We start from the raw sequence: 27917 nt of genomic DNA, 5'->3' as shown, positions 1-27917 counted from the left end.
TCTATGTGCGGTTTCCACATTTATTTCAAAAGGGGACTATCATTTATATTTGGATAGTCAAAATAAATCCACCTCCTTTCATCTGTAGTGTTAATTATTATTTATGTGATAATCACATAGGAATGTGCAGACTAAATTTCCACTTTTATGTTTATTGGACCAAAGCTGATTTGAAATTCTTTGGTAGCTTCTTCTTTGGACAGCATGCCCAGCTGTTCGTAAGTGGCTTTTTACAGTAGGAAAATCAGATGGTAATTTCTGGTGTTACTGAAAGGATCCGCTTCTACAACTGTTGCCAGAAGAACTGTACACTCTTCACGCAAAAACCTGTTTTCCTGGCAAATATTACCCTTTCTAAACTCAATCAATCCAGGACTTGAGCAACTTTTGTAGAAATAGTGCATAGATCTTTTCATGAGATAGTTTCAGCATGAACTGCAAAAAAAAAAAAAAAAATTAATAAGAATTTTTAGGTAAATGTTTAGTTAAAAAACTCGGCTCTGAATTAAGAGAAATAAAACAAAAAAAAGCGCACGACTTACGTAGATGCACCCCACCTGTGAGATTGTTTAAGTTTAGACGACCATATTAGCTTATGATAGAAGTGCATTATACAAGAATATATCCTTTCTTAGAGATTCCCTTCAAAAAATACAACCTAATGTTAATGTTTTCACTTATTGGTGACGTTTCAATCGTCAGCTGGTCCATCAAACTTTAGTTTTTATTCTAAACCGTAATTTCGTTTGTTTGTTCTATTTTTTGTTAGTACATTGTGATATAATTTTTTGACAAGCAGTTTTTATTCCTACCCCATGTGCTATATGTCTGGTATTGCTTTTGTGTTTTGAAAAAGAAATTTATAAAAAGTATTAAGTCGAAATCGTGAGGGGCCACCTTGTTTTTTTTTTTTTTTTAATGTTGTCTAGATAACTTGCCTAATGTGTAAGTGCCATCAACCCTAATTAGCAATTTTGGACACCAATTTCAATTTGCCATTTATTTTTGTTTTAAAATATAAAGCCCCAAAATCAGATATAGCACATAGAGTAGGAAAGAAAACTGCTTAAAAAAAATAAATACATTACAATTTATTAAAAAATGCAAATACATAAATTCATGTTTTAGAATAAAAAATAAATTTAGAAGATGATCGACTGATGGTTAAAACGTCACCAGCATGAAAAATATTATAGCAAAACCAGTTTGAGACTATTTACAGGTTGTACTTTTTTGAAGGTAAACTCTAAATAAGAAACTAGCGAAAATATTCTGGGACAAAGCAAAAAGCAGTTTAAGAAAACAATAATAGTTTAATTAACTTTTAACTTTATTTTTTGTGGACCTGATACAGAACACATTATTGTATCGTATGGGAGCATGTGCTAATTCATTCCATGTCACCAGCATTCTCAAACTGTACATCTACATGGAAAAGTCATTATCCCTTGATTGTTAGTTGCATCATTCTATAATATCATGCTATGTTAATTCTCCAAATGATTTCATCATGTAAGATTCAACAATTTATTTAATTTTAGTTTCTTTTTTTTCTTTATTTGTACGTAGTGATTTGGGAATTAAGAATAAGTAAATAAATGGTTATTTTTACCAAACAGTGGACAAAATAATGCTTCTTTTTTTTACACTCCAGTTTACATAATGCTCTTACGAACGCAACGATGCTATCAACTGAACTAGAGTGTAAAAAAATATTTAAAAAATGCTTGATTAATCCAATGAATATTAATTTTTATTCTTCTTTTTTTTCTGCAACCGGATTCAAATTAGTTTTTCAAAATTTGAATTACCGAAGAATTAATTTCTTTTGCTGTTTCTTTAATAAATTTGGAAAGTTTTCTGCAGCACTTTATTGTTTATCTTTTTTAATTATATTAGTGTTATTTTTATTGCCTATTTAAGTAATTTTCAAATTAATTGATTTAATAAGAAATTTCTGAGGATGCCTTCAAAAAGAGACATTCATCTGCGTTACGCTTCTTCGAAACCACGAGTTTTAGATTGCATTAATTACGATCGAAGTTTTAAACTGTTCTTTCATTCTGGCGGTTTTGTTATAACGTTGGCTATTCTTGTTCAAATTCATTTATTCATTCGCAATACTTACGAGTAACGCATATTTTTTAATTTTTTTTTTTTTTAATATTTTTATTTATGTTGAAACGAAAATATATTTGGGCCAAATTACCTTTTTATCATGGGTTTTTTGTTATGAATTTAAATAGATAGAATTAAATAGATAGGTAAGTTTACTCAAATAAGAATTGATGGATGGTGGTCGTATCGTTATTAAAAGAATAGAGTATTGATCCGAAAAGCGTTCAATTGCAAAAAATTGTTTTTATAAATTTCAAGCAAAAAATAGACCACCTAGAATTTGTAAAGTTTGTGCCTAGAAATTTTCACAGTTCACTTAGTGAGAGCAAAATTTTTTTTATTTTCGGTTACCGAAAATTAATTGAATTAAAATTGCATACTTTTATCTCCGCCCCACTGAGCTGAAAAGTATTTGTGTTTATATCAGCTTTGCGTTAAATTTTCTCTAACTGTAACGCTACGTAACGCAAATGAATTCTATTTAAATATGTAATTTAAATTCTAGTTATTGAAGGTAGTGAGGATATAATATTACTTTCCATGTAAATTTTCTTGTTTCTTTTTAATGATTTAAAGTATATTTAACGACACTCAAGTTTTGATTTGTTACTAGGTTGCAGAAAAAAATTAAAATAAACCAAACTATATATTGTTCACTAATTTATACATTTTTTCAAGCAACTTAAACCTTTATCCGACAATTTTACCTGGTTTCTTCTAATATAACGTATTTAAACTAATTTAAAATAATTTATACCTGTTTTCAATCACATTTAATTCTTTGACACCACTCTAAACCTAAGTCTTATAATTCTGTATCTGTTTTCAACCAGAACATCTTTCTCCGTTTTAAACTCACATTTAGCTAATTTAACTAAATTATCTGCCTATTAATAATATCTATTCCAACTAACATTACTCTACGAACTTAAAGCCTTGTTCGACCATATTTATTACTATTTTCAAACTATTCAATCCTCTCTCCCTAAAATAAGGTGAAGTATAGCGATCGCGTCAAATTTTCCAAATTCAGATTTTACCAGAAATATTTGAGGTCCTCTAAATTATTTTAAACAAAATTTGGCGCATAATTCGTGCGCGTGAACACGGAATATTTCATGAAAGTCTAAAACAAAAAATCGAAATATGCTCTTATACTTTTGGTAATCTTTTTCTAGAAACTGTTGTACGTTGGGATTATTATTATTTTTTGTTTTAACATCTTATTGCGTCCTTCTGAAGTTCATTCCTATAGAATTATTTTCGGCTACTGCCTAAAAGACTGTGGATGAATCTAGTGGCAAGCAATATGTAAAGATCGCTTATACTTCTCAAAGATTCATTGACATCAGTAGGAGCCATGCAATCCAAAGAGTATATAGCCTAATAACGTTATTTCAGTTATTCTGCGTGTTCTACTGTCTGAAAATGGCTGCTAAAATTGTATTCAAACTTATGTATACTAATTATGCATCAAAACGTTTCAGGAAGTCCATAATATTTTAAGCAACGTTGATCAATCCATTTTATTGAATCGATTTATTTTTCTTTCCTCAAAAATGATTCTAACAATTATTTTTTTAAACTTGATACGTTTACTTGATTCAATAAGGGTTTCTAAGGAAGTCGTGTGAAGTTAAACGTGTTTTGAAAGTACCACATAATTCGGTCCTAAAACCAAGATCAAGTTTTGTAGGTATCCATATGTGTTGTCAGAATACAGCGTTAGAATATCAGTTGTTCTGAATGACTGAATGGTTTTTATTAATTATTTGTGTAGATTGTCTTTAATATTTTATTTTTCTAGGTGAATATGGGTTTTAACTTACTTGAATATTAGGCCTTAATTGTAACTTCTTTTTTTTCAGAGAACGTTGATTTTAGTGGGGTTCTATGGAAATTACGACATCATGCTTTCTTCTACAATATCATATTATGTACTGTTACAAGAAAATGTAATTGCGTAAAAATTACAATCAGAGAAATTGTGGATTTGTCTAGAATTCTTTTATTAATTAAGGCGCGTCCATATCTATAGTGATTGACGCCAGGAGCTTTTTGTTACTGTCGGCCTGCGGACAACATTATCCTCGAGCTTACTGTGAAGGCTTTGATCCATAAGAAAATAAGTGCCATGAGGCAACTCGAAACCTAGTCGTGCTTATAACAGTCCAGTGCATTATCTAACCTTTATCTCCCACGAACAAAAACAATTTTCTATGTTGATTGTTGACAATCGATGCCTTGATAGTGTAACAAAGGTATTTAATTTGACTGAAAACAGGTAGTATGTATATTCGGTTGTTGGTTCTGTGCATGATGAACGTTTTCTCATTTATATATATTTATATATACTATAAATAAAGAAGAAATTTAGAAAAAAAAAGTAAAACTAAAATTATCTGTCTTGTGATATTTTCTTTATGACACACTTTCTACTTTTGAGATTGCTTGAAGCGCTAACTTTTGAGTATTGCAGAACTTTGTTGCGGACACGTGGCCGTCAGCTCACCATCTTGTATCTGTAGATAGCAAAGTCGCTCCGTCATAATGCCTAAACCCTTCGTGAGTACCATAACTGACTAACTAAAATAGGCTTTTTATATTATTTGAATTTAAAATTGTTGCTTCTATATTTCTGTGCTCTTTACTTTATTATATATAAAAAAAAAAAACAAGAAAATATTATATAGCCAGGGTCTTGTTTTCTCCTCCAAAGCAGTGTCTGTATGTGTTCTTTCAGGTGTCCTTAATTTTAAAATGAATAATAATATAATTTGGAAGTAGCATTATTTGTTTTAAAATGCCTTTTTACATCACCTTGTCAGATTGTTTGAAAATATGAAAATAAACTGAAATACAAAATTATCGCATCATCTTCAATATTGAAAAAATAATATATGTTATTATCGAATACTCTCTTCATTTGATTGTACCCAAAGTTTATTTGAGGCTAGTTTATTCAATTTCAATGAATTGTAGCAAGAAATTTAAAATAATAATAATAAAAGCTTTATTTATACCTTTTTGCAGAATTAAAGTCTCTCCATTAAGTACGATAGATACAAATCCCAGTTATCTTTTATGTAATTCCAAATACCCATATTTGATCCAAACATAACTAAAAAAAGAAAAACAATATTGAAATAAAACCAAATAAAATGTAAAATGCAACGAAATGATAGATACCACAATTCAAAGTTACTAATAAGATACTTGCACAGGTTACTTAACACAACTCAAATAATCTTTTTTATCACTTTATCCCAAGCTTTCTGCATCTCATGATACGGTGCACCACCCACAACACGCTCTCAATGTAATTTCCGGCTCCCTATCAGATTTACCTGTCAACCTCATTTTTTTTCCGTTCCAGTATCTCGAAATCCACTCAGAACTGCCTATTGGTTCTTATCGCGCAACATGTCCTGCCCACTTCTACTTTAATCTGTGGGCTTCTACTACCAAGTTCTGCGTATTGCCGAATCTCACCCGGACTTTGGCATTTCTTTTTTCCCAACCAGACGTTTTACTTCCAAGAAGAATGCAAGGCCATTGTATGAATAGTTTCTCTTTTAGCACCACTTACAAATACTTTTAAGTGCCCAAAATGTTACTTCTATCCTCTACAAAAATGAAATTAAATAATGAAACACATAAACAGTAGTAAAAAATGTTTTAATTGTTACTGTTCTAGCTCTGATTACTTCACGGAACCTCTTGAGGATTGATAAAATACAGATTCATCAACTGTTTCCTAAGACCAATCAAAATTTTCTTATGAATTGATGTTTTGATTGGAGAATAAGCAACTTATACCAACAGTGCCCATTAGTCAAGTTTTAGTAATTAAAGAAGAATTTAGAATTTTATTTGTGAGTTAGAAAATCGAATGAAATGGAATACTTAATAATTTATATATATATTTTTTGATAACTTGTGATGATGCGAGAATTTAGTAGCTAAGCAGTTTATAAAAGTGGAAAGCCTTCTCCTTCATTTCTGTGCCAACGTGTCGCATGATCTGTGAACTCTGCTTCTTTATATTATTTTATTTTTTATTTAGTTTTTAACTGTTGGTTGTTTAAAAACATGCTGGATTTGCTTGAGTCATGGTGCACACTTTTATTGTTTATCGAAATGCGGTATTACATTCTACTGCAAAGTGCAGTTTTACAAAGTTACACCAAAACAAAAGTCAAAACTATGTAAAGTATCTTATCTTATAATATCTTCTCAACTATAAGAATTAACTTCGAAGTTCAAATTTAATAAAATATTTATTTGACGAGTGAGTAAAAATTTATATTTTAATCAAAAATTAGATATGAGATTTTTTCTGCAACCGCTAAAATTGGTTCTTACCTAAAATAAGTATAAATTAAAAAACGATAGATTGGTGCGATTACTACTCGGGATAATTTAAACTAAAAATTCATTATTATTAAGAAGTTATTTAACTATGCCAATCTATTCAAGGGTTTACAATTTTTTAGGGCTAAAGCTGCACCAAGTCCACTATTTTGCCCAACCTGTCAATTTTTTCGTTGCCATTTGCTTCAGTTTCTAGGTTTTTTTTTGGTTTTTGAGATTTCTTTCTTCTATTTCTTACTAACATTAACTATCATGGATCAAAGACGTTTCCTTCCAAAGCCTTTACAGTAGCCTGATCGCCCCCCTCCCCCAAAAAAGGCAATTCTTGTGCCTGTAGTGCCTTGAACTTTTTTTGGATATCGGGTATAGATTAAAATGGAGAAGACTGCTGCTTGAAAGACTAACAGAATTACAGTTTAACTACTTAATACTTCCTTTTTTTTGTCTTTAAAAATGTTTACACTTCAATAATTTTTTAATTGATTAACTGCTGGTTGATTTAATGCGCCCTTAGCCGGTATCTTTATTAATCAAAGTAATTTGCAGTTTGCTTTACTGCTATGTAATTGTAGACTGAATTTATTGACACAATTATTTCATTTAATAGTCGATTTTATTCCATTAGATATAATAAAATATTTAACCAACAAATACTAAATGATGTAGACAGTACATATTGTACCTTAAATAAGTACTTTAATGTGTTTAAAAAGGTTAAAATCAGTTTATATAATTTTTGTTTTGTTTTTTAAACGTAGATGTCTCCAATAAGACCCACCCTTTAGCTAAAATCAATAAATAAACTAACTGAAATTCACTATAAAGTAACAGCTGACACTACTTATTTAAAACACAACTTTAGCCTCTACTGAATAAATAATAATAGTCATATTTATTATACGGTTGCAGAAAAAAAGAAAAATTAAATGCATGATTCTCCCTGATTTGTGGCGAAGCACATGCAGTCTCGCTTTAATGGTCTTTTACGCTGTATTATATTTGTGTTTAGTAATTTGTGTTTTTTTAAACGAAGATTATTTTGTATTTGCCATATATGTTATTTTATGTATTATATATTGTTTCACGAACCTTGCTGCGAACAGCGATCGTTATGCATTGCTTTCTTTTTTGTTTCTTAAAAAAAAAAAAATTATAATAAAATAAATCGAATGTGAAATATTCTCACGATTTTCTTGCAATGCTAAAGGTTCTAACTTGAAAATTTTCTTCAAAATTGGTATTCTTTTACTTATTGTTGGTTGGCTTCAATATTTGTAGATTTATTGTAGTGAAACATTATTTTTAAGAGCAGCCAAAAATGTCAGCTTATTTAGAATTCCCTCTAAAATTAATGCTAAAAATAAAAAAATCTCCCAACTAAAGCGGTAGATCTAAGTACAAGTAGTTCAACAAAAGTTCAAAGATATATGTTGTTTTTATCTATAAAGTAAAATAAATAAATAACATTATTAAAATAAATAATAATATAATTATTCTCAGGGGTGATGGTTAGTCTATTGGTTATGAAGTGTAGATTTGTAAGTGGGAGATCTCCAGTTCGAATCCCGCGTTTAGCTATTTTTTATTAATTAAAAAATAATAATAATAGCAAAGTATGATCTTCCGCCCCTGTCCACAATTCCTAATTAGTGGTACGACTTTAATCCCCGCCTCAAAAAATAGAAAATTACTACCACTACTACTGCAATTATTCTCAACTTTTATGTTATTTCTTTAGAAGTAACATTATAGTGAAAAGATCTAAGGACTAAACCACACCAGCTGCTGCTGAGGAAACTGTTATGTAAGGAATTTCAACTTTCATTATGTAGGGGGGAAAAAAAACCAATGAATATCTCCTGTTACAGAATTTATAAAATTTTTCATTTTATAGATTTTGGGAAAGCTTAATGATGGATTAATTCTACTGTATAAGTCTCAAATTACAGTTCTTTCTTCTTATACGGTATATTGTCCGGGCTAGTAGACATCACTATTCCCAGTTAATGTAACATTTATCTTTTTCCCCTTAATTATAGCCGCCATGGAGAAATCTGATCGTGATCTATTACCGCTTCACACTGAGTAACTACCAGGTTTCTTTTTAATATAAATTCGTGTATACACGCTAGTGAACGGCAACTTGTAGACAGTCGCGAACTTTGATGGTAGATAGCGAAAGATACAATAACCGTGGTAGCTATTCAATAATTATGAAGTAAAATGGCCACACCGAAATAATATACATGCAATTACATTAAAGAATTACGTGAGAAAATGCTTTTGGAAATGAATGTGAAGTTTTCCAACAAGCTTAAAGAAAAATTAGTGGATCTTTTAGTTTTAATTGTCCGGTAAGTGAACAAAGATAGTCAATGCAAATATCTCTTAATTTTGATTTTCTTTTTTCAATTAAGCTGTAATTTCCATCACAATTCACAAATGCAGCAAATCAGCATCAATATATGTACATTGTACTGTACAGGATTGATGTAGCGATCCTTCCATCAATAAATCTCATCTAGATGGCGTAGCATTTAATAAAATTTTATCAAATTCCAAATAACTGCGTTCAATTCAAATATCGATTCATGCTTATCTTGTCGAAGATTAACATCGAGTCGTGCTTATCTTGTCGAAGATTAACATCGATTCGTGCTTATCTTGTCGAAGATTAACATCGATTCATGTTTATCTTGTCAAAGATTAACATCGATTCGTGCTTATCTTGCCGAAGATTAAGATCGATTCGTGCTTATCTTGTCGAAGATTAACATCGATTCATGTTTATCTTGTCAAAGATTAACATCGATTCGTGCTTATCTTGTCGAAGATTAAGATCGAGTCGTGCTTATCTTGTCGAAGATTAACATCGATTCGTGCTTATCTTGTCGAAGATTAACATCGATTCATGTTTATCTTGTCAAAGATTAACATCGATTCATGCTTATCTTGTCGAAGATTAACATCGAGTCGTGCTTATCTTGTCGAAGATTAACATCGATTCGTGCTTATCTTGTCGAAGATTAACATCGATTCATGTTTATCTTGTCAAAGATTAACATCGATTCGTGCTTATCTTGTCGAAGATTAAGATCGATTCGTGCTTATTTTGTCGAAGATTAACATTGATTCGTGCTTATTTTGTCGAAGATTAACATTGATTCGTGCTTATCTTGTCGAAGATTAAGATCGATTATTCGTGCTTATCTTGTCGAAGATTAAGATCGATTATTCGTGCTTATCTTGTCGAAGATTCTTTCTGAATGTAGTCGATGGCCAGCTTTGTAGAGCCACTCACTTACTAGCATCAATTTCCACTGGTGAATGATTGCTGTAAAAACTAATAAAAGCAATGATAATCTTTTTACGAGGTATTTTGTGGGTAGTGTAAGCCTTATAATCTAAATAGAGCGCTACGCCACTGGGAATATTGTGAACTATTTATTTTGTCTGTAGATTTTATTTCAAAACTACTTAGTAATTAGCTGTTGGACAAGTTGCTTATTGAGGTTTTCTAGTTTGTTTGTTGTTGTTTTTTTTTTGGTTACTTCATAGGTCTTGATCTTTATGAGGTTTCCATCAGAGTGAGAGTGATGAGCAGATATTTGGTTTTTATTTTCTCCAGCAATTACTCTTACTCTTGGAAGTAGGAATCAGTTCCTAAAGGCTTCCGGGGTTGTGATTTTATGTGCGAATATAAGTATAGGATCATATTTTATTTTTTTACCTTTAAAAGTACGCTGTAATCAAAACTGCTAGCAAATATTATGGCAGTGATGTCCAGCTATTTATTCACAGCATGAGGTTTAGTTTTGGACACATATTTCTGGCACAAATATGTCCATGGAAGGTTATTGATGAACGATCCAAAACACTACTTCTTCGCCGATTAAATAGCCGTAAGTGCAGGATAGTGTCTCCTAGTTTCTTACCTTTTTTTTTTTTGCTTTTTCTTCTTTGTGTCTTTCTCTTGCTTTCATTTCTTTCTATGAAGCCATGCCAACATGAAGCTTGCTTGAGCAACACGCTTGCCATTCTTAAATAAAAAGGTCTGAATGCGATTCTGCGACATTATTTTTATTTATTTATTTATTTTTTAAGCAATCTATCAAGATACACAATACAAATATTTACTTGTCTACAAAGCATTGCTTAGTTTCGTCCTAGACACATGTCTTTGCACTGTTCTGATTACTTAAATAACTTATTCTGAAAAGGAAATTAGGCAAGTTAGTTCTTTTCCCTTCCTCTATAAGATAGTGCCAGCTGTTGCTGTCAAGTCGCAATATAAACGGCAGAACTTATCTTCAGTAGTATGTGAATTTCAGTATTCAAAGTACGTGCCTCAGTTTCTCAGTTCATTTGCATATACATGAGTAGTAAATTATTTCTATGGCGGATGACAACAATTAAAGAAGAGTATGAAACAAAATTAATATTTGTAAACAAACAAATTAGTTACTTGTAAAGTTTAATAATAAAATGTGAGTCTTTATGTAGAATGTTATGAGAAACTAGAGCATTGGATTTTGTTATGCCAAACATTATCAAAACCAAAAGCACCAACTTTGAAAGAAGAGAAGGTTGACTGCGTGAACCGATTTATCTTTCCGCAAAATTGAGTATAGAAATCTTGGTTTCAGGGAAGCATTGTACTGGCAATGGACGTATTTGGGAAAAGTAATCAACGCGAATATTGCCTCCAATAAATGAGTTTGAGTGAGGGAGAGGTTTCGTTCTTCATAGATGTTTTTGGCGTGCATTAGGTACACGACTTAATCTAAAAGACAGGTACAATAAGTCTCTTCTGGCTGCAGTGCTGTGGGGCATAGGTCCCCTGTTCCTTTTTTAATCTAATATAAAGGATATTCATGCGCATATAAGGGCATCTTTTGGACTACATCCCTTGGTGGTCATCATGAAAACAGATGAACATATCGGCAGTTAAGCTGCTCGCAATCGGGGGCCAAGAAAGACATCTGTAAATTAACTGATGAGACCACATTGTCTTTAGTCGCAGTCTTGTCTATGGCGATTAATGATTGGCCACGAGAAGGTTTTGGAAAGGCACAACTTTGTGATGCCGTTCGAGGAACATGAGGGTTAAAACAGGTGTTATAGTCTATAATGTCTTAGGCACTGAGTATAGGTCACTTCAAGCCATTATCCGAATTGATTTTTCGACGAGTTAATACGACCAGTTTTGATATTCTTTTAGAACCATCATGCTGACGCCAACTTTTAACAAGATAATGCTTGTCCTTATTCTAAGCATGCACCTGTCGTATTAGAGAATGTCTAGCGACTTTACGCGTTATTAAACTTCTTTAATTATTGTCATTCCCACCATTTCATTGAAATAATACTACTTCGTATAAAAAAAGCCTTCAAGTCTTATTTTACTCTTTCTGGATATGAAAAATTCATCATACTTTTAGCAAATCTGTCGAAGATATAAAAAAAAAACTGAAATCGCTTTACAGAAATTAATTAGTCCGTAAACAAAACAGAGTTAAATAAAAATTACAATTATAAAAGTTACAACAGAAAACTAACTCAAAAACCAACTAGAAGTGAATGCAGTAAGCCTTAGGGAGAAAGTAAAATGTCTCATTTTTTTTAGAGCGCATGCGAATTAGACTGGTGGTTTTTAATTGACTGATACAACTATAGTTATCAAGTAATGGACAAGACTGTAGTTAGGACGAAACTGTATTCTATTTTTTAGTGCAATTCAATGAACGCGATTACTTCAATGTTTTTATACATCTTTGAGTGAGTTTTAACATACACACACAGAAATAATTTTACAATTAAAAAAGGAAAAGGCAAAAAATCTCGTAGACCCTGTTTTGCCATACTGTTAAAAAATTTTGGATCATTATCAGCTCGGAGTTATTTAAATAATAAAATTCAATTTGAGTGGAATTTTGGAGTTGATGTGTGGCTAGCGCCAAAATAAGCTGTAATTGTATACAGCTGTAATACAATAGTTTAAAATAAATTATAATAATATTAATTATGCTAAAAGAAAACGGAAATTCTGAGGCTGAATTTTTATTATTTACGAGTATAAATAGAAAAATTAGTTGTCATATTTCATTGTTTTATAAAAATAATAAATCAGTTCTAATATTCAAGATATAGTCCACTATATGGCATCTACCTTTCAATGAGCTATTGGATTCCACGCCAAAAGCAGCCCTTAAATTCAGATGCAAATAATTCTTGAAGTGGAACTATCTATTTTGGGGGAGGGATCATTTGCCCCACAGGAATTAATTGATCGGAACAAATGATAGTCGGACGGAGCCAAATTGAGAATTTAAGAAGTATTTTATTATTTATTCCAAACGTAAGGTTAGATACTAAAACGAAGTTGATGTTTGGGGGTATCTTTTAATAAATAGAAATAAACTTTGGAAATGGCATTGCACGAACTTAAGTCACTAATAAAGCGTTTTTGACTGAGAAAATTACAATAATTCTCTATTTTTACGTGGGAAATAACTTGGGAATAACAATAACACTTTGGTAGAAAACCTATCTTCAGACTCAAGCTTTAAGTTGCCACGCTCCAATAATAATCTATTTAGCTGGAAAATGTAATTCATTATTAAAGGAAGTACATTTTATGTGGGGAATGTGAGTATGAATTACGTAAGCATTTCGTGCCTGAATCTGAGCTCTCAATGCTTCACAATCAAAGCTTATCTCATCGAGAGTTAAGGCAGAAGACCAACTCCGATCAATGAGAGATCTTTAAACTGTAGAAAAGGATTAGCTGATTGTCACTGCGCTGTCTAGACAAAGTGTTAAACGGTTAGAAAAATTCAACCAATTTCTGATTACAAGCTACTGTTTAATTAATCTAAGCAGCAGAAAGAGATCCTAAATCGGTTAGAATGAAAGAAATCAAGGAGAAACATTAAAACTACGAGGAAAATTGCAAGGGGTTTATCTATTTGTATCGACCAGGCTAGAAATGACTGTTCTTTTAAGATAAGATAGCCGTAAGGTTTTCCTATTTATTTAAAAAAGCCAGGACTTACTATTTCTGTGAACCGAAAATGCGACTCTAGTATTTTCCCAAAAAGTAGATTCACTTTCTTTTGGGTTTGGTTATTATTTGATAATAAATTTCCTTTATTTAGTTTAAGTATAGACATCAATAGTAAAAAGAATCTAAATTTGAAGAAAATGTGACAGTAGTAAGAGAATGGACATGGATGTTTCTTCTATAATGTTGATGTAATTTTTAAAATATAATGTGCCTCGGACCAAGAACGCTTTGTTACAAAATTTATTATTAATGTTATATTTATTTAATCTATTTTGGGATTTTAACCCTTTGCACTGATATGCTGTCCAGATATGCCCTGTTTCTTCTATAATATTTTTCAACCGAATAATTAATTTATTTGTTTTTGGCTAAAGTGGTTACACTTTAAAACCATTTTATTTTAACTTTGAATCTTTTTTGAATTAACTTGGTACCTAGTTATAAGCAATTGACAAACTTTTTATCTTTTAAAATCTATTTTGTTGGGTTTAAATCTTGAAAACTCATCTTTTTTATTTCAAAAATGTTTCGGCACAGTTCTTTGTCCTCATTCGGTGGTGAAATATTAATAAAACAAAAGAGATTTGTTAAAAATAAAAAACATTGTCAAAATTCCTATCCTAATTAAAGGCCGAACAGAAACAAATTACTAACAAAATATACGAAAAACCACGCTGCATAATTCAATCAAAAAGCTGGAGCAACTCTGATTGTAACCTAAACAACAGAATATGGATCATATTTCTCTCGTATCTCTATACCATATTAGCGTCTGATAAGGATACTGACCTGTGCCCAAAACTTTTAGCAAATAGAAAAAGACCTATATCCACCAACCAGTAATAAAAAATAGAAGAAAAAGAATTGGTCAAGAAGTAAGTGAAAAAAAAGAATTGTGTTTGAGAAATGATAAATTTTTGGGGTAAATTGGCTCAAATAGCTCAAATATGTGGTTACAAGTTGGTTCAAGAAAGGTTCAATGTGAGAGAAAAATGATATACTGGAGGGGGAAAAAAATTAAATGTGACTAGAAAATGCTATTAAAATAAATACAATTAATAAATCTCTGATAAAAAACAACTTGGAGTAGCTATCATCGCAGAGTCTTGCGGCTTTAGTGCAAAAGGTTAACATATGAATGTCGAAGAGGCTATACCTCTGTAAAAATCTGCATGGACTTTAATATTATGTGGGTATATAAAACTAAATTAGAAAAAAATGTGGCCATTATTTAAATTTCTAAGAGTTAGTTGTATATTATTGTTAAAATAAATACATCGACAGTTGATTCTTGATTCTTTTTTCCTAAGATGCTTGCTGTATTAGTTTCTGATTTCGTGGCACCTCCGAGTTAGTGCATCAATTGCTGCAGTTTTTTGTGTGGACTCCATTTTTTTCATGTTTCTTTCAGATAATTTTTATGATTAACACAATTTCATTTTCTGAAATCTTACGTTCTTAGTAGAATATATCAGTAGATCATCAACCCCTGATTTCACTGACAGTCACATTGCAGGTTTATATAGAGTCACCTTTGTACTCTATACACATAATGTACTAGTCCAATCTAATAATCCATAAAAGTTTTAGGAGAGTATAGTCTGTTCAATAAAAGTAAATAGTGTAAGCGCCCTACACCTTGTAAAGTGGTTTTCCTTACTAGAAATTCAGGGTAATGATATAATAAGTCCCTTTGGGTGCTATACCTTGGGATACAGGTTCCATCCTGGATTCAAATCTAATATAAGATCATTCGGGATTTCAGTTAATCTGATGCCAAACTTACGAGAATAAGAAAAAGATCCAAATTTATGCTTGTTGGGCAACTGATCCTAGGGACAAAACAGTAGAATCATTATGAGAACTTGCCCTACAGCTGGAAGACTGGTTTAGAAATATTATAATGAATATTATTTAATGATCAAATATACCGCACAATTCATAATTACGGAAATAAGATGAACAGGGAAATATTACTTTTCGCGCTAAATGCGCGATGGTACTATTACTGGTACTGAGACCATAGAAGGGTGCTTAAAATTTTGAAGAACCTTTTGAAAAATCTATTTCCCTGGGAGTTTCTAAGAATATGGATCAAATTAGTTTTGTCTCCGAATGGAATTAATAGTTTAGATTTCATGAGTTTTGGAGATTTCTAAAAACAAAAAAAAAAAAACCTCCATCGATTTCCCATATTATTAGTGGGTGGGACCTAAGAGTGAGGGTCTAGAACATTAATGCTTTTCTTGTTTATCAATGCATTTTTTTTTTCTTTTCAAATACAAGGATTTGATTTTTTTCTTGTATCAACTTTGACAATCGTACAAAGCGTAAGTCAACAATGTTTTTGTGAACCACAGTATCAACTAGCAGCCATGGTTCTACTGCTGATCTCCTGCAAAGTATTGTTCTTGATGGAAGGTGACTTGGCAACAGCCAAGGTAGGTCAATTCTTGTACTATTTAATGTATTCAAGTACCATTTGTTTTATATTGATTTCTGGGGGGAAGGGAGCGAAATAACGCATCTGATCTTGTTCTTTGGTATAACCTGTGAAAGTGGCTTCTTTTTAGATTGCTTCAGCGTAGGCGATGAACGTTTTAAAATGGGTGTTTGTTTTTTTCCTCTATCTGTGGTCTAAAACAACAATCTTTGCTCACTTTTTTTTTTATGTCCAGTTATGTGGCAAACCTACCTTGCGTTGCTTGTCTAAATTCAAGGGATATTCCAAACTAATTCTGTGTCATAGACCGTTACAGGTAGCAACTTATTACTGATGCAGCATATTTCATACTAACTACCGTCCTTTACTTAACAAATTAAGAAATATTGTCCAAGAAAAAATTGTCCATTTTACTATATCGTAATGGCTTCAGAGTTAAAAATCATTTTTTTTTAAATTATGGCCGCATTTTTTTTTTATTTATTTTTTAATTTTTATTTTTTGGCGAATGTTATTAAAGCAATTCATAATAATTAAATAAATGACATGTAATTGCGCTCAGAGTTACCGTTCAAGTACAGCTGGGTCTGTAGTCACAACTGTTTCCATTCATACATAAAATGATGTTTTGTTAGGTAGTAACAATTACAGCACTCGTTCAAATTTGCTGTTTATTCACAGCGTGAACTAAATATATATGTATTTTTTTTTCCGTATTAAATATGCCTATGCGTTTTTGACAATATCCTACACAGTAGCGGGTAATTTTGGGGAAGGGGGTGCTGGTTGAGCTATGGTGATTCTCCGACTGCTATCACAAAGAACATTTTTGTAAGAAAAATCTCATATAACATTTTTCAAATTGCCTAGTAGAAATACAAGCGAAAGGGTACTGTTTTTGTAAATGAATTATTAATTTTCATATATCAATAACAATATTCCAACAAAATTTCTAAGATAAAGATTTTGGCATAAAGTTTTGTTTAGGTTTTCATTTTCACTTTTTCCTCACAATATACGTTATCAAAGAGATTCTTTGGGAGATTCAGGCCCATGGTAACCGAGCGGTTAGAAGTGCGACCTTAGGCACACTTTATTTACTTACAAGCCCCTTTGAGTGGGTTATGTTTATTGCGTTCATTGCGGTACGATTTTTCATGCAACTTGTATTTTACGTAGCTGATGCACATTTATTTATATGCGGCTACAATGAATCGAAGAGAACCCTGTCCTGTAGTGGGAATTCTGATCAGAAAGTTAGACGTAAAACGAGCTACTGATTAGACTGTCAGCTTCTCGGGCTATTGTTTTGATGCATTTCATGAATAATCATAGTATAATGTTTTTTCTATTTCTCTCTTTTTTTTTAATGGTTTTGTATTATGTTATGTTAATATGATTTTATTTTGTGCAATTATTATTCAATGTATTTTTGAATGCATTTTCTTCTCTATCCTGATTTTTTTTTATTAATTGCATCAAAATGAAATTTTGTTCTATTTTGCTTTATGAACTGCCGAATCCAAGTATTACTGTTACAGCAAAACGATCCTTTATTGAATGTCAGTTACCTATGTTAAAACTAGATCGCTGTAAAAGACGAAAACTTTTGTAACGCACAAAACGACTAAGTACTAAATTTCCGTGCCGCAGTTAACGTATTTAACTGAAAATTAAGTAATATGTGTTACCTTTTCCTTCTCCGTAAAAAACACCTGATCGGAAGTTGGACGTAAAGCTGACCTGAAATAAAAGAAATAATTATTTTAATGAAATTTATTAAAATATCTTTTAAATTTTTGATTTTAATTAAGGCCTTGATCTTTTAAATACAGAAATAATACAAAAAATTAATTAAAATCTAATTTTTATTTCCTACCTGGCTGTAATTCCTAAACTTGCACTTGGAAACAGAGAATTTAAGAGAAAGGTTTTCCTTTAAAAAATAATGCGCGAGATACCCTTTCAAGGCTCCTTACACTTTCAAAGAAACCTTTTTAATCGGTTTAAATGTTTAGACAATTTTTGCGCGCTAAAATTATGACTGAGAACGTTTTTATTAATATTAAATTTTACTTAAATTTATGTGGTTACCTACATATAATTAGCTGGTTGGCTCTGCGATCAATTAAACTTGAATTTAAGAAAAATTTAACCCACCAACTTGCATTATCAATTTCAGAAGTATATTTTCAAGTTATTCTGTTGCACCTAAACACGTTAAACGCCCAAAAAAATCCTTATTTCCTAATTTAATATTTTAAGTAAAACTGGTATAATACAAGCAATTAGCATGCTAAATTTAATAAAAGTGGTTAAGGCCATTTTTAAGAAGTTTTTAAATAAAATAATAATAGAAACAAAGTAGTATTCACGAGAAATGATTTTTTTTTATATATATAAAATTTGGTATTCCATAATGCTTAACACTTTTAACATTTTGCAAGTAGAGAAACTATGCAGTGCATTACACTGAAGTTGCACATTAGGTGGGTGCTTAAAGTTGCTTTACATCGAGAACATCCTCCCAAAAATGTCAGTTTTTTTACATTTAAGAAAAAAAAGGCATAAGAAAGTTTAATGAAAATCGTGAAAAACAAAATAAAAATATCATTTATAAAATTGCACTTTTGGATAACGAATTTCAGTCCCCCCCTCAAAAAACAAATTTGAACAAATAGAGCCAGAAATGATTTTTTAATGAATGGAACAGACCCATTTGTACTGAAATATCTCAAGTAGTATTTGAAACAGTACTCTGTGCCAAAAAGGTTACAATGTTTTGTCAATTGCACAAAGTTTGTTAAATCACATTTTTGTTTGTTAAGTTAATTTTCTCGTTGTTCATTTGTAAAAATTTGATAAATTTGTTAGTGATTATAAAGTATTTTTTTTTTTTTTTGTATTACCTTCTTTAATGTATTGAGGTGTGGTCAAATAAAAACTACTACCGTTTTTAAATATTTTCCTATTGCTAGAATTTCGACAAATTTGATGTCTTATTAAGTTGTTGCACCCTCCTCTCCACAGTCATAGTTAACAGACTAAAATCTATCTATCTATCTAATCTACGAAAAATACGTAAGCAATCTAGAAAACTTAAATTATTAATAAGGTTTCTTCTTACTCAGGTTCTTTCCTAATCTTTGGCGCTTCGGTCCTTGTTAGCATAAGTCACAATCCATGATCTTTTCCTTTCCTTGACGGGCCTTCGTGGCCCCATTTACATCAATGATCCCCCAACATCTCCTAGGAAGCTTGAAAGACTTGGTCTCCTCCAAACCTTCTACAATCTTCTCCTCAAAATCTCCATCTTAATCATCTTTAACAAGAGGGTCGTTAACTATGGCTTTCTGGGGTGGATGTTGGTCATTGTGGCTTTGTAAGTGGAAGAATTTTATATTTTTTAGAACAAAAGTTAATTGTAAAGTTTGTGCTTCTGTCTCCGTTCACGACACTTAATTGGTAGTTGGACGTTAAACCCCTCCTGAAAGCTATTACACTACTTTATTATGGTTTGCTCCCAGCATCCGTTCCCCAGTTATTTACAACTATTCCATATCCAGTAATTCAAACATTTGACTGAGCTTAACGTTCTATCCTTCCATTTCCACCGAAAGGTCCAAATATCTATCCTTTTGATTCCTTACTTTTTCCATATATTTAGCATTTAATCTGCTTCTTTTATTAGTAAATTTGTTTCAAATAAGTATCACTTGTTTCCGTAGATCTAATAATTTTGTTGTTTTGTTTTATAAATAAAATAATGCACCTTTGCACTATTACTTGAATGATTTCTGAAACCAGTCTGGCTTTAATTTCAATAGAGGTTTCATTTTCTTAGTTACGGGAGCGCTACCCGTTGATGAATCGAAGCAGATAACTGCCTTAATTTCTCATGGACTTCAATCTAAAAAAAATTTTCCGTTCTTCTCTATATATGTATATAGATACATTTGTTTCATGTTTCATCGTTCATTAACAACCCTAATTTATTTTGCAGCCCTTTCAAACACCTCAAACGGTTATTTCTTTTCAACTCGGAACCAACTTTCTAGGTCTTTCTAATTTCAGCCAACATTTATTTATAATATTTCGGTTATTGATTTTAAAACAGTCCACGAGGGTGGATTGTTTTTTCAAGTTTCTTATTGCAACCAATGCTAAACTCGTGTAGTAGTTCATTTAAAAAAAATCGTTCTCATATGTAGATATTTATTTATTTTTTTTGCGTTTTACCTTTTTTTATTAATTTTTTTTTTTTGTTTCTTTTATTACTGATTAAATTATAAAGACATCATATTCGTCGAAACTTTCAGGGAGTTTTCTTTTTTCTTTTTTTGTAAACAAAGATTTTTAATTAACCTATCCTCAGTAATACATTAATGATGGAGTTAAAATGAATTGTACTTGCGTACATTTTTCTCTGATTCTTGAAAAAAAAAAAAAGGGAAAGGAAAGGACTTGTAAATTCTATGTTTCTAGCTTGTCCTAAAGAAAAGAAATGTGCAAAATGAGAAATGAAGATAGTACGATTTCAATTCCTTATAAATATTAATAAGTGTTCAGTTTGTTTGAATTCTCTAAATGGACTTTGTTCGCAGGAGAAGTGTATATAGAATTAGCAGGGAGTCAGCTGGTCAACTTCTTCACAGTCAGCTCATTAATATCTATCCCTGTACCTGAATTTGTGTAACTAGATTCGACTAAAATTGCTCTAAAATTTTTGTTTAAACTATTATTATTATTATTATATTATTTCACTTTTGAAACAAACAAATTATAACAACTATGCCTACTTTGAAATAATAAAGGCATTTACGTTTTTATAAAATTCCAAAATTTATTAAATATTCACAAAATATTGTATTCCAAATTTTTCTTGAGTTCCCTTCAAAGTATCAACTTGGAAGTGATTTTAGTTGATTTACAAATATCTTATCTACCTTCCAACTCTAATAGTAAAAAATACCAACACGTTCACTGCGTCAGATATGTCAGAACAGTTACAGTAAAGAGGTAATAATTTTTCTTTAACTTAAACTTGTTTAATATGGTTTAAAAATTTAACGTTAACGTTTTAAACGCTTATCATAATTCTTTGTAGCAGCATTTGCTTATTTCGCCCATGACTTTGATTATTATTTTTGAAAACTGCTCCGGTGATTTGATCAGATGTCAGCTTGCATGCTATGACAGATAAAATCTTTTGGAGTGAATCCCACTAAGTGACAAATTTTTAAAGTCTTTTTTTCATGAGAAACATTTATTAATTAGATGTACTGCTGCCTAATTGGGACAAAGGTAGCTTTAACCCAGTGAACGTGTTATTTAATGCAGCTTCTGCCACGACCATTTTTGTATCACCATTTACCAATAGATTAAAACTAAACAATTTAAACTAATTCTTTTCTTTTTTTTTAAATCTTTCATAAATAATTGTTGACAATTGTTGGAAAAGGTAATAGGTATACATAAATTTAAATATAAGGGAGACATATATAATCTATTTTCATGTTTTGATTATATTTAAATGGTTTTGTTTTGCATATGTGACTTTGTGCTCACAGAAGCTTATGAAACAGTTGAAATAAAAAAGTTATGAAGATATAATTTGTGATTAATATTTCTGGTAATAAATATAAGAATAGTCAACTTAGTTTCAATCTTAATATATTTACGCTTTGATTTTTAATTGTTGTAGTTTGAAATAGCCAAAATTACTGTTTTAATGAAGAGACTTGTAGTTAAGACGAGCAGTAATTTAGGATAAGTGCCATGCGCGTGCAGTGTGAGGTATGATCGAAAACCAACAACAATGCGATTAAGTACTTCTTAAAAATTGTATTGAAACCTTTCTTCTTCTTTAATTTTATCTTAATTTTATTTCTTTTGAAATTTTCATAATTTAGGAAAGTATGGCCAGCGGTTTGTATTGCGGTCCTGGGTTTGATTCTAAGTTTGCTGACCGCCTCTGATCGAAAGTTAGACATAAAAGTCCGCCGGAAAAATAAGCATTACTTGACTTGACTTTATTAATCCAGGAAGGTTCCATTTGATTGTGGCGTTTTAAAAAATAAAGAATTAAAGCTTTTACGGTACTCAGAAATATAATTGGCTCATTGATCATTGTTGAGTACCAAAATTTCCATTTTCATTGCAAACGAATCACATTTAAGTAGGCCCTTGATAAGCTGCTCAGCTCTATAAAAGATAACAACATCTCCGCGGCAGCATATTATAGCCACTTATCTGCGAGACTTGGCTGGGCTCCGTTGTTTTCCAGAGTTAGTTGAGAAGAGGAGCTCCTAAGTAATATTTGTAGTATTGGATTCTTTTAATTCTAAGACTTACCTTCATTACATCGTCATTTATAATTTTTTCTTGCCTGGCTGGTCATTTGAATGCAGCATCACCAGTAGTCTATCTCCCATATTCACTTAATGGCAAACCTTCTAAGTCGTGTTGTCAATTAATATTAAGTAGGAGGTGTGGGTGAAGCAATATCTGCGTGGATCGTCTGGCCTACACTGAGGGGTAAAGTCATCCTGCGTGGCGTTGTTAGTTTGATTTTGTTGCCGGCTCTGACTAGAGCTTCCATTGCTCTAATCTTCGACTTATTATTGAATTGTCCAGCTTTCTGAAGGTTATTCTTTTTTAATTCAACTTATTTTTATCATATGTGTCAATTAAAAAAATCTGCAAAAAAAAAATAAAGAATTTTTATTCATTGCGGAACTAATTGCTCGAGAATTAAAACTATCCAGTAGGACAGTTGTATAAGGGTTGAACGTCAAAAACTGCACAAAAAAGCGTTACATTGAAAATAATCTAATTTGGACAATTTTTTCCTCTTTTTTTATTTAAAAAATTCTCAAATTTCCTATAAAGCGAAGGGCATATCCTTGTTTGTATGAGTAATTTTTTGCATCGATCCAGATCTTATAAGATATACATAATCGCATTGTTTTGAATTTGCTTAATATATCTGCTGTTACGTTATGGTCGAACAGTAAATCTTTGCTCTAGAATATTAGTTGTACAATTTAAACATAAACAAACAAAAAAATTATTTAATATAAAATGCAAAACAGTAAAGACAGAATATTTTTAAGCCTAACTTATTCGCCTTATTGCTAAAATAGAAAAATTTAGTCAGAACTAGGATGTTCACGCTGTCACGAGCATGACACCAATTTATTTACCATTTTTCATTTATTTTCAATGATTTTTCTATTTGTAAGCAATTTTCTAGTTTGATTATTTGCTCTGTATAAAGTAATTTTAATTTAGAATTTTAGTTGTTAGTTTGTAAAAAGTCCTAATTAAAAAAAAAACCAAAGATTTTATTTTTTTATTTTTCATTGTTTTTATTTTTTGATAATATATATATGTAGTATATAAATATAGAATTTGTTATTTAAATTTTTTAGAGATATATTAAATTGTGTTATCAGATCTGTATTTGTGATAGGGTGTTTTATAATTGGTGCAACCAATTTATTTAAAAGTTAAAGAATTGTATGTTAAAAATGTTGAAAATTGTTATTTAAGATGACCATTTCTTACTTTTTAAGCACTTGGGAGGTACGAGCTTCTGGTTTAGATATTTATATGCTAGATCTGACATTTTGGTTAATGATTAGTGGAGAAAAAAAAGAAGTGTTATCTTTATATTTTTAAGTGACCATTCAAACTCCTACTTTATGATTATTATAATTTTTGTTTTTTAATGTAGCTTCTGTGCGAACAAATTTATCTCGCTTGACAAACGTACCACCGATGACTTCTGATTTAAAGAGAAATTGAGGATATATATATATATCTTCAAAAGTATTGGAAACTCTGCCGTTTTTATTGTGATTTTAAAACATCGTTTGTTTAGCACTATTTCAACTAAAACTTGCTCTTGTCTAGACTAAACGTGTTTTTAGAATGACCTAAACCTACCTGTAATATTCCGAAGGTGTTCTCGTATCACGCCCTACTATTCCTTGCTCTGGGGCATCATTAAGGACCCCACTGTCACTGAAACACATCAAAGGGGCAATTGAGTTAATTTTCCTCTCTTGCAGGATTTATAAAATCTTTGCTATATGCCCAATTTAAGTATTGAGACAGCTCTAATGAGTCTTTTTTCAAACCTAATGAATCATTGCGAATCTAAGTGAAAAGCCGACATGATAGATCTCATTCGTTGCTGCGGTCAGACCCCAAGCATTAAGGTTTCCAATTTTAGTGGCATACTTGCGATGATGAATCAAACATGTAATATAACTGCTAGCTGAAATTTATTACAGGTTTTTAAATCTTTACATTGAGGTCTTTAGAATCGAATAAAAATAGAATTATTAATATTTAAAAAAAAAAAGACGGTAAGACTTCTTAATAATAATCGTGATTGAAGGCTTCTCGTGAGCTTAACAGATCCAACCAAGTGTTGTGAAACCTCTTTGAGGTTTCGCCCGCTGCGTAAACAGTAGGCTGCTTTTCCCAGTCCATTTTTAAGTCTTGAAATGATACCTAAGTCTTTGAATTTTTTTTATGAATCTTTACTTCTGCTCTAATTTTTAAATTCTTATTTTCCATGTATTAAAAAATGTTACACTAGAAAATAGGTTTTTGTCACTTATTAAGTTCCTTGCCTTTGATTCCCCTATTCTAAAGGCCACAATGAAAAATTGCTTTTAACGAAATAAATAATTGTGTAATTTTTAAACCTGCAACAGAGTTCACTATGAGATGTTTATAAAGCAGTTTATTATTTGTAACTGTTTATTATTTTATAATTATTTTATTTGTAGATTTTTTGTTTATTTAAATTTTTAACTGCTTCCTTCTAAAATTTCATTACAGCGTAATTTAAGGATTTATCACCTGTTAACTGTTCACGTAATTTACTTTACTTTTTTTTTTTACTAATACTCCCAGCATGAAGAAAGGCGTGACTCTGAAGTGCAAATCTCTTAACCAAAACTTTTTTTTAAATTATTTTTTCAGTTTTTTACGATCTTCTTTGGGTTTTATGTTACTTAATTGAACTTACTACTCCTGCAATGGGTGTATCTCATTGAACAGGCCCATTGGTAAGGAAATTTTACACATCATTTGCGACAATAAAGGTTCAACTAATTGTTTTTGAGAAACCTATTAATTTATAATTTTTTTTAAATGCTTCACGATTTTGTTTTTAATAAAGTGATGTAAACTTATTTCTTAGAGCTATAGCAAATTTAATTATAACAACCAAAAGGACATTAAATGTTGTATAAGATGTCATTTTAAAAGTGTGGCCTTAAATGTGTTACACCTCAGTTTAGAGGGATTAATCAACTTTTATTCTATCAAATATAAAATAATAAATTCTAAAAAAATATTAGCAGTCTACCAATGTACAAAAAGAATATTAGAAACCCTTATATTAAGGAGAGGGGAGAAAAAAGTTTCATAAAATTCTAATCTTTCACCCATTCAACCCCTTTGTTTTCCAAGTATTCACCACGTTATATGATGTAAAGTTACATTCAAGTAGCCATAAATAAATGTGAAAATCGCACAGGGATTTATGAGTATTTGGCGAATGTTTAAAGTATGAATGTTGGCTTGTTAATGAAAATCCAAAAAAAAGGAAACTAAAAATAAAACCAAAACAAATATGAGTGATGATGTGATTCCAAATGTTGAATAGTATGAAATACATGTAATTTTATGCTCTCGAATGATACCACCTTTTGAGATAATAATAATAAGCCAAATTACATCATCACCTTTTGAGATATTTAATGTTTTTTAATTAGTAATTAAATGTGCTTTAGCTTTACTCCTCTATGAGTTAAGGTTATTTTAATAAATAAAAAAAGTCGTGGTTAGAGTGCCCAGTCGACCTGCTAACAGTGTTCAACACTGGTCTACAGAGAACAGTGAATGTCAGACTTCTAAGTTAACAAAATTTGTTCTTTTCCTCCTAGGAAGTGTCAAAATTCAGGCTCAAGAAAACGTTTTTACTTACAACTAACAATGGCAGAAAGAGCAAGTTGTATTAATTTTTAAAAGCTATGGATTTATTTTAATTATTAATTAATTTATTCTAATTATTCTTGATAATAGCGAAAGTTTACTACAAATTAGCCACAACGTTTTAACCAATTATACATCGGCTGGAGCTTGATTGAATGCGCCATAAGGTGGTTTTGGTTAAAGTCTTTTTAAATTGTTTAAACATTTTCCTCCATCTTTAGCCAGATAGCTTTCAATTTGGTTGGCTTCATTGTTTTTTCATTTCTTTTGTTTGTTTGTTTTTTTACTACACTTAGATTGAATGATGTCATTCCAACACTAGTAACCAACTCTTGGTGTTTGCTGTTAACTGCATCATTTGTCCATACAGGTTTCCTCTGTTCGTTTGTGTCTGTGTGAATGAACATTGATACTAAGAATAACAACAAGCCGAACCTTTATATTCCGTTAAGGAATTATAACTTCATATTCCGTACCATCACTATAACTGATACTAAAACAGCAAATCTTTCTCTTTCTGATATTCAGCTTTAGTTTTTCCTTTTAAATTTCCTCTTAAAACAGGTAGTTGCTAGCACTACCGAGTGCTGAGTATAAGCACTTACTAGCGGTTCTGGGAGTGTACATGTAAATCTATTTACGATTGAAACTATATTTTAGAATTTCCTACCTGCGGTCTGTAGAGCAAGAAGTTACATTTAAAAATGCTATTTTACAATTTTTTCAACACTCTGATCACCTTACCACTTAGTTCCTATATTATGCCACTTGTAGAAAAAAGCCCAGTATTCATGTTAATGTCTCAAGAAATTTGTAGTTTCAGCGTCCCTCGCTAAATGGTTTTTGCATGTAGGGTGGTTAAAATACAACAAAGTAACTCAGTTTTCGTTGTGGCTGTTTAATTTTACGGAGCTTTCGGTTATGTGAGCCTAACCATCATCAGTGAATATAATAGGTTTTGTTTAAAATAATTTAGTGAATTTCCTGTCTATCAGATAAAAAGTCATGACTTTTGTTTATGTCTGTTGAACGGCATAATTTAGTCAAGACATGATGTCATTCTTTTGTTAGGCTTCTTCCAATTTTTTTGACCGACGCATCGATTGCTGTAGTCGTGGTCATTAGCGAGACCCTTCTATTTGTCGGATATTTTTGTAATGGCTGGAAAGTAGAAATAACGAGCTTGGGAATTTTGTGAATGTTGTGAATAGTAAGGAAATGGCTTAAAAGAAAGATGATTAGGGGTAACAAACGTTTTCTCATCGTGCAGACCAACCTCGACTTAGCGGACGGATCCCTTTATTTTAGAAAATCGTTCCAGAAGGGTTGACAATATTTTATTTCCTCTATTTTACAATTGCCAAATGTTTGGATACGAATGAGTGCCTTTTTCTGCAGTTCTGTGCTGATGCGAAGGTTTTTATACGTTGAGGATAGGTTGAGGGTTAGTTCCTTAGTAATTGTTACGGAGGGTTCTTGTTCCATTCAAATATAAGATCATAACAAACACAAATATGGTGCCCCTGTTTTGATGCAAGATAACTTTTCTTCTCTACTTCAGTAGTAAATCGCTTAGATTTCTACCAAAATCCAAAGAGATTAGAAACCAGAGGCATAGCCATTTCTGCCTATAAAGCACGTAAAGAGGATGGCGTTTAGGCTATGGAATGGACGAGTAGAATGCATACTAAGTGAAAATGCTTACCAAACCCATAGAAAAAAAAAAAAATTCATTTTATATACAATAGTTAGACTATCTTTTATAATTTTGTTAAATTAGATGAGTATTATGCCAAATATTGTTGCTGATCTAGTTTTCCAGCGAAAACAACAAACTGCTTACATTGCCTACATGCTATTCCTGGTGGAGGTAAATACTGTTGGGATTACAATCAGCTC

General features: G+C 31.1%; 1 protein-coding gene across 20 annotated transcripts in view; it reads left to right on the top strand.

Annotated features, from left to right (window-relative positions):
- PMCA (plasma membrane calcium-transporting ATPase 3) overlaps window positions 1-27917 on the top strand; it is a 451317-nt gene that overhangs the window by 404317 nt on the left and 19083 nt on the right. For 2 of the 20 annotated variants that reach the window (XM_074142766.1, XM_074142764.1), the window contains 2 exons: window positions 4598-4683; window positions 20606-27722. The exons of 17 other annotated variants lie outside the window; for them this stretch is intronic. In XM_074142766.1, coding sequence (XP_073998867.1) covers window positions 4598-4669 — 72 coding nt within the window. In that variant the 3' untranslated portion in view covers window positions 4670-4683; window positions 20606-27722. Of the gene's footprint in view, window positions 1-4597; window positions 4684-20605; window positions 27723-27917 lie in introns of those variants that run through there. One more of the 20 variants, XM_074142765.1, reaches the window with a different exon arrangement.

Source organism: Rhodnius prolixus, unplaced genomic scaffold (genome assembly GCF_049639745.1).
Source record: "Rhodnius prolixus isolate KJV_2025 unplaced genomic scaffold, Rpr scaffold_12, whole genome shotgun sequence".
Classification (NCBI taxonomy): Eukaryota; Metazoa; Arthropoda; class Insecta; order Hemiptera; family Reduviidae; genus Rhodnius; species Rhodnius prolixus.
The sequence above is the reverse complement of the archived record's forward strand: the minus strand, read 5'-3'. Positions and strand labels throughout refer to the sequence as shown.